Here is a 12,805-nt window from a genome sequence, read left to right on the forward strand (position 1 = left end):
GAATCCGTTGTGTTCTGCGTGTGTGTGTCTGCGTCTTATGAGTGATTACTCTCGTGTTCCCCGTGCGTGCCACATCGCTTTGCATTGAGTAGCGCATTTCATCTATATTTATTTCCAAATGTTCTTTTAAGTAGGTCAGCTAACTGCCGGTAATAGACTGCTGCATGCTGTCAGCGAGGGGACCCGTTGTGACACCCAGTGGTCGAAAGTGGGAAGTGCAGCCTTATTGAATCTGAGCACAACAGGGGGAAATAGATTTACCTTTTACCTTTACCTTTAAGTGCACATGTGTGTTGATAATACACACAATCCTGCCATTTGTCAATGGTCTGAACTGTTTTTTGGAATTGCATTAATTGGTAATTGGTTAATATTTCGCAACAGAAAAGGCCAACGAGTACAGTGGCACTCTGGTTACAGCTTGTCAAACGTGAGGACTTGTCGCCTATTAGCTTTTTCATTTATTATTTTATGTGAATCTGGGTTTTACACTCGGTCTGACGAAAAGAAACTACCCCACCACTTCTGTGAGATCGTGTGTCCTAATGCATCAAGTGTAGAAAAGCACTCAAAAGATTAACAATAGTCCCTGCCCCAGACACACGTATACATTTGTTTGTTTTCCATGTGTGTCTTTTGTGTACTCTCTCTTTATAATCTCTACCGTTCACTCGCTCCCTCCCTCCCTCTTCCTCTCCCCCACACTCCCTCTCTCTTCCCTTCTCACTGTAACCTCCTCCCTCCCTCCCTCTCTAGTCTCTGCTTGTAAGCGGTCTCTGGGCGGGAAGCCAGCTGGCGTGTGTGTGTTTTTTGAATGAATACCTGATGAAGTTGGCCGAGCAAACCGTGGGAGGGGCTGTGTGTGTGTGTGTGTGTGTGTGTGTGTGTGTGTGTGTGTGTGTGTGTGTGTGTGTGTGGTGGGGGGGGGGCAGGCAGTGTGAGAGCTCTGGCTCACATTCAGCCCGTTGCATAATAGCGGTTGGAGCTCTGCATGCGGGACTCCCTCCCCGTGGGCGTGTGCGAGTGTGTGCTACCGATTTTGTTTGTGTGTGTGATCACCTGAGCGCTGCGTATCACTCGGAGTTCGGGAGCTTCCCCCCTCGCTCTTAAGATTGACGAGAGAGGGCTGTTATGTAGTGGGGGGAGAGGGGGGAGGCAGGGGGGCCGTGGTTTGAGAAAAGGCCGCGAGCAGTTTGTGGCACAGGTACACTGAATCTGCTCAGGATTTTTCGCTGGAGGGGGGAGAGAGGGAGACGGAGAGGGAGACTCGGGGCGCTTTACAAGGGACCCGGGCAGAGCAGGAGAAGGGGGGGAGTTTAGGGAGAGCAGGAATGAGATGGAGGGGGCGGGCATGCTGCAGAAGTGGGCTCCACCGGCTGCCCTGGTAAGTACACTTTGCACAGTGTGAGTGTGTGTGTGTGTGTGTGTGTGTGTGTGTGAGAGAGAGAGAGAGTCGGCATACACCCGTTAGTCCCCAAAGCTCGTCTCGTTGTATCACAGTTTGTCGTTTATAAGTGCGTACTGCGTCTGTCCTAGTTTCTCCTACAACCGTCGATGCTCATTTCTCGAGCGCTGGTGTTTCCTCCCCCCCTCCTCCCCCGCCTCCTCTCCCCCCTCCTCTCCTTCCATCGGGCTCTGTGTTTCTCCTCCCTTCCAGAGGGTTATTGAGAGGTGAGAAAGTGCAAGTCATGCGACGCTGCCTTAAGTGTTTGGTTTTTTTTTTACAAAAGAGACTCCCAGTCATTTGCCTCCCAAACACTCCCCTCTATGTCTCTCTTTCTTTACCACTATCTCCCTCTACCTCGCTTCTGCTCCACTCCTCACTCTCTCCCTCTCCTCTAACGCTCCGTCTGTCGATTGCAGATCCTCCATTACTCTCCAACTATCTGACCATATGTGTGTGTGTGTGTTTGTTGTTGTTGTTTGTGTTTAATCCCCAGCGGACAGTGAGAGGGGGGGAAGTTGCCGTCTTGTCAGAGCTCCCAGTCTGCACTGTTCACCAACGGTACCGACGAGCAAACGCAAACACACACCCGCACTGATGAAAAAAACCCACGGCAAAAAACTACAGAGAGACTTGGAGGAAGTAGAGAGTGAGAGAGTGAGAGAGGAGCATAAGCCTGCAGCACCTCCAGCGTACTTTCCAGCTGGACTATATTTAGCAGTGAGACGACACTTCACGCTGGACTTATCCCTCTGATCACAATTATGATGATGACTGCGCAATCGCACGCACACAAACCCACACGCACACACACTCACATTTATCTAAAAGCTTTTGGAGACCACAGAGTGGCAAGTTAGTTGATAATTATTAATCATATTGTGAGATGAACATTGTCTTTGTGTCGATGGCGGGGCATCTTCAGTAAAAAACAAATCGCTCCCAGGTCGTCTGGACGCTTTGGGCCCCCGGCTCCACTTAATTCCACCAACAGAACGTAATAACGAGGGTTTAACACTGAATTCTTTGAAATAGAATGTGATAATGTCGTGTTCAGTGACGTTTATTACATAGCGATGCAATGATAATGTTGCATTCCATCTTAAGAGCGTTCTGTATAGACGAGGGACACATTCCTTACATGTATGTATTGTTGAAAAACATTACACACATTTACTGCTGCAAAATTCATTACTTTGTATCTTACGTACTGTAGAACTATTAAACCCAATGCGCGTGTCTTTGTATGTCTGACCTGGCTGTAAACACTTCGTGATGGGGTTACCATAGTAACAGTGCTGCTGCCCTTATTATTGTAGACCGGATGCCATGAAGGCAAAGCACCACATTACAGTTTGAGTTACAGAACGCTAGATGTTTTAACCTATTCATTTAACATGTAACTATAACAACTATATGTAACTATATGTTTTATACATAATTGGTACATGAAAGGTACCTCCTTTTTAATCAAAACATGTGTGAGTATTTTACAATCCAGTAGTACGTGTGTAACGCGTGTGTGTGTGTGTGGGGGGTGGGGGGGGGGGGGGGGGGAGAAACCCGAGAACCTCCACTGTTTTGACCGTAGAAGGACAATAGTACAGCGCATGAGTGAACGATTCAGGTTACTGACTCACATCCACACAGAGACTTTGGTTTGGTGGATCATTGTGACTCTGTGTGTGTGTGTGTGTGTGTGTGTGAGGGGCCGGGGGGAGTGTGTGTGTGTGAGAGAGAGAGAGAGAGAGACTGAAGCACATGGAGGACAGACGGCTGGTGTTACACGTCATCTGATATCACGCACACACACACACACACAGATGCAAACTCAGCAAGATTCTCAGTGAGTCGGTTTTAGTGAAGCGATGCTCTGCGTGCATTGTGGGTCAGTTGAGCTCGCCCCTCCTCATGTCTGCACCCCGCATCCCAGAAAGTGTGATCTGAGGAGTTTACAGTGAGACTTTGTCTCGTTCACAGCTTCTTCTCCCTCACTCGGCCTCTTTTTTTATTCCGTCTCCCTCTTTAAATCTCCACTAACGCTGCAGGGAAGCTCCCTAATGAAGTCGGTTAAGGGTCCGTCTGTGACCCTCGGCTCCTGCAGGAATTTATCTGAAGCTGCTCTAATCGATATTTTCATATTAACAATTGATTAAATGACACAAACACATAGATGTCTAAATAAATACTAACAGGCGTCAGCAAACAAGTTTGTCGTATTACCTTCATGCGATGAAACTAAATGGCTAAATATTGTTCCTCTTTTCCTACAATGATTAATTTACAGTTCTCGCTGTAAGACAAACCCCTGTTTTTGTGTAGTAGTAGTAGTTTACTCCCCGTCTCTTGCAGTAACAACGCCGCCCATAGCAATCCATGCTTATTGCACTTCACTGCATGAAACACCAGCTGTGTGGCGTAGACGGCTGCTGGATCTACACACTCTGTCAGCGTTTGATGTGACGGCCGATTATGTCTCTGATCTCGGAGCTCAGAGACGCCGAATATTCCTCTTTATCGCAAAAGGTTTTACTACAAGCCAACAGCTCGTGGAGCACGTTCAGCGAGTCGCGTGAGGATAACGTGACAGGATGCCGAGGGAGGAGAAGCTCTGCTAGTTGAGAATGGAGCGGTGAAGGAGGGGAGGTGGACAGGCTGAGGCCGGGGGGAGGGAGGGAGACGCACGGCAGAGTGCATATCGGTGCTAAAAGCTCGCCAATCAACAGCACCTCTGAGTCATGCCTGCTTGATTGAACAGATGTTGCTTGCCTGGGAAAGTGTGTGTGTGTGTGTGTGTGTGTTTTCACTACCATAAAACAAAGCCTGCGTGTGTGTTCCTTTGCTGTTTTTGCATGGCAGTTTGCATGTGTGTTTACTCCACAGTTGTGTGAGAGTAGCAAAGAGACACTTCACAGGAATCTGCTTCAGATGTAAATGTGCCTTTTTCCACAGGAAAACACACGCTAACTAACACACACGCACAGTGGGCACGATTGGTAATGAGCAAACGCGGCTTTTGGAGGCCTCGGAGGTGTTGACCCATTCTCTCCGGTTGAAAGATTAAATACGTTGAGGCTTCGCCGCCGCAGAGATCAGATACTCAGAGACATCACTAGTACGAGAGGTCACGCCACGTGGGCGCCAATTACATTGTGTGATGTTGCCGGACCAGCTACATAAATGCCCACGGTATCATCAGAGTGTGCTGCCCACAGATCATCGTTTTTTTTCCAAACGCACAATAATAAATGCTTTAATCCATTGTCCCTCCATCATTTTTGTTCTTGGTGGCCTTCGGAAGTCTTTTGAAGCATCGGGCTGGATTTCACATTTTGAAGTTACATAACTCACTGACTTTGCGAACCTCTAATGAGACAAATGTTTATCGTAGTCGCTGTGGTTGCTCGCTGTGTACGTGTGCACATACACACGTACGTGTGTATTTATGTGTGAACTTGAGCTGTGTGCCCGTAAAAGGACATGTGTCAGCATAATTGAATATGCCTGTGTGTGTGTGTGTGTCCATTATTTATGAGATTCACACCAAGATCCTTCTGCAGCAGGGGGTCCTTGCTAACAGATGGCACAGACACACATGTGGCTCACACACTCACACACACATGCTTGTTATCAGATGTCCAAGTACAGCAGGTGCTGGAAGGTCCTTGAAATAGTTTGGATTATTATTAAGGGCCTTCTTCTTGTACATCTTCTTGTAAGGCCTTGATAACTTTTTGGATTATTTCAGTGTTTATTCTGCTTCTTGCTCAACAACTGTTGAAGGAATAAATAACAAACCTGTTGCCGACTGTTACAATAGCCCCTAAAGACACAGGGCACGTCTTCCCTGTGGCCTCAAATGTCCTCCTTTTAGATTTGGTCTCGGCCCGTGTTTCCTGGATCAAGCAACAGCACTGCACTTGCTCGCGCTGCTTTGAATTTCGGGGATCGTCATGTTTGCCGCTTAGGTTGAAAACAGACTTTGCTGTATTTAACTATTCATCTGTTGGAGAAGCACATCGTGATCCTAACGTGTCCGTCCCTCTCCTCCACAGGACCGCGCTGGCTGTGGGCAGGCTTGCGTTTACAAGGAAATGATTCCGCATGAAGTGCGACGCACTCGGCCCCCGGTCGTCCTCGGCGGCGGCAGCAGCAGCAGCGACGACGAGACACTCTGCGCTATCACACTGAGCCCCTCGAACCACTGAAGACCCCCGGACCGCCCCAGCCTCCCCTCGAACTGCCCCTCAACATACTCACCACCATCTTTAATCCCTCCTCGCCGGCTCCGTACGGTCTGGATCTTCTTCTTTGTTGCCAAGCGAAGCCCCAATAATCAACGGCCTTATTTGAGCTGATCGGAGAGCAAAAGAGAGACTGAGGGAGAGATTTGAAAGTGAGAAAAAGTGACTGTGAAGTGGAATAAAAAGCCAGAGACCCGAGAGAACAAAGATAAAAGGTTAAAGGGAACAAAGTACAGTTTGGAGACGTAAAGCAAAGTCAGTATGAAGTCCAGCCACGAACGCAGCAACGAATGTCTGCCCCCGAAGAAGCGGGAGATCCCCTCGTGCACGCTGGCGTCTGACAGCCGCCCGCCGCCCGTCCCGCCCGCCAGCGACAGCCAGCGCAGCGAGAACATGGCCTGGCTGGCCAGCGTGGCCGGCGGGAACGGGGGTGCACACCGCAGCTCCGGGCAGTCCGACGGCCTCCAGAGTAAATCCCTCTTCTCCGCATCGGACTCCTCATCCTCCTCCTCCTCCTCCTCCTCGCTGAGGCTGCTCTCGGCCCTTCCCGCCGTGTACACGTCGCCCCTGTCGCAGTCCACGGTCGGAGGGACTGTGCATTACGCGCAGCTGCCCCCCAACCTGCAGTTCATAGCGCCCCCCTACGCCCCGTACTCCGGCTACATCTCCCCTCAACTCCTCCCCCCTCCCCCGCCACCGCCCCCGCTCTCCTCCTCCTCCTCCTCCATGGCCGCGCAGAGACACTCGCTGGAGGAGGCGGCCCCGGCCCCCTCGCACGCCTCCAAGCAGCACGACCAGCACAGGCCGTCCGCAGGGCGCACCTCCATGCCGCCGCCGTCCACCGACCACGCCCCCCACTACGTCCAGATGTCAACCTCGACACGGACCGTGCCGTCGCCTCACTACCAAGGAGGCGCTCACCCGCACCATGCGTTTGGCCATGGGATGTCCCACCTCGTGGTGCAGTGTGCGGACCGGCCCGGTAGGAAAGAGGAAAGTGGCTCCAGGGCCCGAGAGCACCACAACGGCGAGCTGGAGAGGGGTCGGCGGTTCGGCGGAGCGTCCCAGGAGTCTGGCCTCTCGAAGCCGGGGGGCAAGTCCCGGGAGGCCGCTTCGTGTCTGTCCCCCTACGAGGCCCGGCAGCTGGTCATGCACTCAGACTACCCTGCTCGCGACCCCTTAGAGCTGAGGACCTCCTTCATGCTGATGCCCAACAGCCACGGGGACCACCAGCTGGCCCCGCCCAGAACCAACCCCGAGAAAACCGCACACCTGGAGAAGGGCGGCGTCCTCCTGGGCAAGCCTGTCCATCGCACCCCCTCCTCCTCCTCCTCCTCCTCCAGCACCACCACCCCTTTCGCCTTTCCCACCCCGTTGAGCGTGGACGGCCTGAAAGCCGCCGTCAGCACCTTGTCGCCGCAGACCGTCATCCAGACCACCCACAGCGCCACGGAGTCGCTGTCGATGGGGCTGCCCTCCACCATCTACCCCCAGCCGTCTATCATCGGCTACATCGCGGGGGGCAGCGGGAGCCACCACGCGCCGATCGGCTACCACCCCGGCCTGCAACAACACTTACTCATTCCTGGCGGCCAGTCGGTGATCATCCCCGTCAGCGGGGGCGGAGTCGCCACATTGGAGCCGGTCACCTCTCACGTGACGTCGTCGACCCGGGCCTCGCCCTTCCTCACCACGCTCCCACACACATACGTCGCCGCCGCCGCCACCACCAAGGGCGGGGACCCCCCGGAGCCCGCCGGTGCCTCGTATCTGCAGGGCTCTTCGGGGGCGGTGGTCCGAGCCCATCTTCACCTCCCCGCCGCGCCGGGGCTGGTCGCTCCCTGCGCCCCCGCTCACTCATCCGGTGCGGAGGCGGTGCCCCCCTCCCTCCCGCCGTACTTCATCAAGGGCTCCATCATCCAGCTGGCCGACGGGGAGCTGAAGCGCGTGGAGGACCTGAAGACGGAGGACTTCATCCAGAGCGCCGAGATCAGCAGCGAGCTGAAGATCGACTCGTCCACGGTGGAGCGCATCGAGGGGAGCCACGCCTCGGCCGACTTCGCCGCCGTTCAGTTCTCTGTCGGCGAGCACCGGGCACAGGTGAGACGCAAGTAGCCGCCCCCGCTGAACGTGTGTGGAACTGCTGAGGAAAGCAGAGCGGAGGGCGCCGAGCTAATCGGGCCAGCGGTTGTTTGCATCTGTGCAGGATTCTTCGACGCTCTCTCTCAGCTGGTGCTGTAAATTTTAAATGACAAGAATTGAGCTGCTCCCTTATTTATGACTTTGTGACAGTGAACCTCACAGAACTCTGCTATCATTCCCTTTGTAATGCACTGATGTTGTGATTATGAGCTTCACACATTCAGTCTGCGCTGATCGTGTTTCTGCTGCTCTATGTAGTTGCCTGCTGTCGAGGTCACAGAGAACTCAGTAATCTCTTAACTTCCAGTACTGTCGACGGTCCAGCCTCGTCCACCCACACAGCACATCTCTAACCGTCTCCTCCAGCCCCGGCTGCTCATTTGATACCGTGTCCCACAAAAGCTGACAATCTTTAAAAAATCGTTCTTTCTTTCTTTTTTCTTTTTACTCCCTCAGTGGCCCGTCTTAGTTATTTATATATATTTCCTTCCTGCGAAGTGGCAGCAGCTTCAAAATATAATAATACAGAAGGGAAAACATGTCGTTTGATTCATCTTACGCTTGCATCGCTCTTGACATTGTTCTCTTTCACATTCTCCTCCTCTCGTTCGACACAACCTCCCTCTGCAAACTCGTCTTTTCATCTCCCTCTCGGTGACTCCCCCCCCTCCTGACCCCCCCCACCACCTTCTCACGCTCTCTACTATGTTTCAGATCTTCCATCCTCTTTCTCCTCAGGTGCATTTCTTCCCCCCTCCCAGCCCATCGTGCCTCCAGGCCTCCTCTGTCATCGCGTCACTCTGGCATACACACTAATGATGACGCACACCTAATCAGTGCTGCAGCTACACAACACGGCCGAAGACACGTTCTGTTCACTTCATTGCTTTTGTGTGATGGGACCTAAAGACCACAATATGTTTCTATGGTTTATTTCTTCTCCCGTATCTCTAGTAAATGTTTGTATTTCTCTCCCACTGTTATACCAACAATATGCAGCTCAATCAGTCATTACATAATCGTCTTGTTGATCTTAAGGACAGCTTGTCCCAGTTAGTATATTATTCAGCTAAATTTAGACAAAACACCATCTTTTTATTCTTGTTTTTAAAACAAAAAAGTGATTGTTACTTTCCAAATCCGGGCATCCCAGATGGTTGGTTTTTGAGCAAAATTGTAATTTTCCAGGTTGTAGCTTATTTTTTTGTGGCTTAAGTTTTTTCGGCGCCTCAGAGCACAGCAGAGCTTTTTCATTGCTGTTTCATCTTTCTTCCTGCAGGTGAGCGTGGAGGTCTTGGTGGAGTATCCCTTCTTTGTCTTCGGCCAAGGCTGGTCTTCATGCTGCCCGGACCGGACCACCCAGCTTCTGGAGCTGCCCTGCACCAAACTCTCCGTGGGCGACGTCTGTATTTCGCTGACCCTCAAGAACCTGAGGAACGGATCTCTGAAGAAGACTCAGCCGGCGGAGCTGGCCGCCGCTGCCTCCGTCCCGGCCTCGGGCCACCTCAGACCCCCCAGGGGTGTCTCAGACGCTTCCCAGGGCTCCAGGCGCGGCGAGCGGGAGAATGGCATCGGCCAGCGGGGGAAGGCGGGCAACGGGAGTGCCGGGGCCGCCGGCGCGGTAAACGGGGAGAGAGGGTCCGCTTCGAAAGGTCAGGAGGCCAGCGGCGCAGAAGCCGGCGGCAGGAAGCCATCGAGAGTCAGGAAGCGAAGGTGGTCCGCGCCGGAAGGGCGCAAAGTAGACAGATCGGAGGAGGAGCCGCCCCTCACGCTGCCCAAGCCTTCCTTCATCCCTCACGAGGTGAAAGTCAGCATCGAGGGAAGGTCAAATATTGGCAAGTGAAGGCTACCGGGACCGTTAAAGAACTATTGGGATGTGGGATAAAAACAACACGAATGCCCACATTAATGTTTCATTTGTCCCGGTTTAAAAGTTTTGTTTTCTGCTTTTATTTTTCTATCTTGAATACTGTACTGTGGAGGCAAATTGACCCTACATGGTATTACCTTACGTTAAGTCCATATAGTTAAAAATCTAACTTCTTTTTTTATATATATATATACGTATATATATATATAGATGGATTTGACATCACAATCAAAGGCGAGTTGGTGGTTTGCAGGACGTGATTTGTGAGGCGTGCTGGGTGTTGGGAGCAGCAATGCTTGAGGGCTCTTTTTCTGGCCGGCTATACATCACACACAGTGTAGATGTCAAATTGAGTATGCACACGGTTTACCTCTATGAAGCAACTGGGGAGGGGAAAACACTTCTACACACGTTGAGCCACGGGAGTGATGTAACAACGTCCGACGATCCAGAACATGAAGGATTCTCCAAAATCCTGAGAGGAAAAACAAAACGAAAAAAACACCATTCTCCGTCTCTTGAGAACAAACAAAACACACTGTCATCAGAGTGTGCCGGGCCTGACCGGTGATGTCATCAGGCGGTGCCAGTGTGCCACACAAAAATGTAGAGGGAACAACGTTTGCTCAGTGTTTGTTCAGTGGAGCCTTTGCTTTCATCTTGAGCGCTTTCATTTAAAAAAATGTTTTTTGGGGGGTTTTCATGAACCCTTCGTCTTCAATCTCACCAGATAGTTATTTTCAATGATTGTCAAAAACCTTAATCAGGGGTCATTTAGTCCTAGACGGAACCCGGGTGAGTCGATGTCGATGTATAGATGTGAGATAATCTAACACATGCAAGTGCAAACACACTGGGTTGGAGAACGTCTCTCTAAGAAATGTGTTAAGAGGAAGACTGCATACAATCCTCATTGTTTTTCCTGATGGATTACTTTATATTTCTTTATGGAGAAAGGCTGCGCGAGAGGAAGCGGCTCTGAGAGGGTCGGGATGTTTCAAAGCACTTAACAGACCCGTCACACTCGCCATGCATCCGACAACTTTTTTGTTGCCGCTTTTATTTACGCAGTACTGTATGTTTTTAGATTATTTTTTTTTCTTTTCTTTTCTTTTAAAGACAGGGGTAGAAGGTAGCAGCAGCACTTTGTAATGATGAAGCTTTTTTTTTGAGAAGTGAAGGGGTGGTTTGGTAACGTGGGAGCGCATGTGCCATCGGATCACAGCGACAGGGAGGACGGGGAGGACGGGGACGTCTGTTTCCTGGGTTACGCTCAGAGGAAACTATAGCATGACAGTTTTCAGTCGGTGAGCTTTGAGTACGTTGAACGCTTTGGAATGTCTTTTGAACTTTTGGGATCCGGACGAAAGGATCAATTCCGGAAAGGTGTCATATATTTGTAGTGTGTGTGTGTGTGTGTGCTGGAGTGTGCATGATGCAGGTCTGTGTCTGTCTGCACAAACACACACACACACACACACAATCACAACGCAATGCAGACCATCCATATGACTAAATGACCTATTATATGTTCTGTATTTAGACGATTGCAGATGATTTGAAGACACTAGTTGACATCGGATTAACACACACACACACACACACCGCTCACAGCACACAGCGCTCGGCGGTGAGTTTGTGTCGGCGTGTTTGTGTGTGAGCGTGTATGATTGTATGTATACCGTGTATAGGAACAGGTTATACTCATTTGATATAAAGTCGATGCTAAATGTCCAGGGTTTGTACTTTGAGTCGTACTTAATAGAATCTTTGCAATTTGCACATCGGGAGGAGGGAGACGGGTGGAGACAAAGACGAGCCCTAGACCACGCGACACACTGGAGGAGACCAGGGTTGTTGTTCCTCAACAGGCACTTGAAACGTTGTAGAGGAAAAGTTTCTACATTAACGCAGTTACGGTCACATTTCATTAGAGTTTTTACAAACATTACCACAGCTGTAAAAACCGGATAATTAACACGTGCCTGCCTACTGAATTTAAAATATATGCCATGTAGTGAATCCGAAGGAAACTTTTTTTTCCCTCCACTTTACCTGCTGTTGAAACCAGGGTTCAGCGGCTCGGGTCCAGTTTTGGCGCAAATCATCTGGAAGCCCGTTTTTTCCCGAGATGCAGCAGTTAGCTCAACAGATACGCCTGCCTGGTCGGCCCGACGTTTGTCAGAAGTTCAACACTCTCAACGTCTCTTTCTTGCATCTGAAAGCTCAAATTCTGTCCTTTTCTTAGCTTGATTTTTGACACGTAACGCAAGGTGTGCACCGACGCATGATCCTTTCACCGCATGTAAAGGCGGTTGCTCTTTATTTCATCTATCTTCTAACTTCAGTGGAACTGAACTGCAGAGATGCTTCCTTTAAAAATGTTAAAAGTTGATCAAAACATAATGAAATTGGACGGTGTTTTTGTGTTTTTTTAAATCTACCTGATAAACTTGGTGGAGGGTGGAATATCTTCGCATAATGCCATTGAACATTAAGCCATCTCTCATACCAAGCCGTTAACATGCGCAGGTTGCCGGTCTGAAGGTGCTGTTAAGGCGCATCTGTTGAGCTTTCTACCCGTTCTCACTGCAGAGACGGGATCTTTTTGCATCGAGGAAGTAGAGCAGTTGTATTCTCATCCCAACAAAAATAACCCCGGTTTAGCTGTGCAGGGCAGCGCTTCATGTGGGTGGAGTTACGCAGTGTGATGGCGGAATGGATGCGATGGATGGCGAGTAGAAGAGTAGACCCCAAATGAGATTTGAAAATGCTTTATTTTTTTATAATAAACAGGGTTTCTCAGATCAACATCACCGCAGTAGTACATCTTCATTTCTTCCTTTTCCTATTGAAACATCATGATCGTTACTAGTACGAATAGTAGCATGTGTGCGTGTGCATGTTTGGCAATCCGTGAGTGGCTGTGTCGTTTGTAAATGTATATACATGTCACACATACCTGTTTTTTTTATGTCCAACAACCTTTCCTCACGAAAGAGCAGAACATATGAATAATCCTTCAAGCCACTCAGACCATCAACACTTCGACTGTCCGGCTGGAAACGTTGTTAGCCAAAGCTAAGTGATGCCAATCTTAATTTG

The 12,805-nt window shown here is 50.3% G+C and overlaps 1 protein-coding gene across 3 annotated transcripts in view; it reads left to right on the top strand.

The window, feature by feature from the left end:
* atxn1a (ataxin 1a) overlaps positions 1 to 12,511 on the top strand; it is a 58,683-nt gene extending 46,172 nt beyond the window's left edge. For all 3 annotated transcript variants that reach the window (XM_078081397.1, XM_040187822.2, XM_078081398.1), the window contains 2 exons: positions 5,500 to 7,788; positions 9,110 to 12,511. In XM_078081397.1, the coding sequence (XP_077937523.1) occupies positions 5,950 to 7,788; positions 9,110 to 9,673 (2,403 nt within the window). In that variant the 5' untranslated portion in view covers positions 5,500 to 5,949 and the 3' untranslated portion in view covers positions 9,674 to 12,511. The remainder of the gene's footprint in view (positions 1 to 5,499; positions 7,789 to 9,109) is intronic.
* The last annotated feature ends 294 nt before the right edge of the window (positions 12,512 to 12,805 follow it).

This window comes from Gasterosteus aculeatus, chromosome 10, assembly GCF_964276395.1.
Source record: "Gasterosteus aculeatus chromosome 10, fGasAcu3.hap1.1, whole genome shotgun sequence".
NCBI classification, from domain to species: Eukaryota; Metazoa; Chordata; class Actinopteri; order Perciformes; family Gasterosteidae; genus Gasterosteus; species Gasterosteus aculeatus.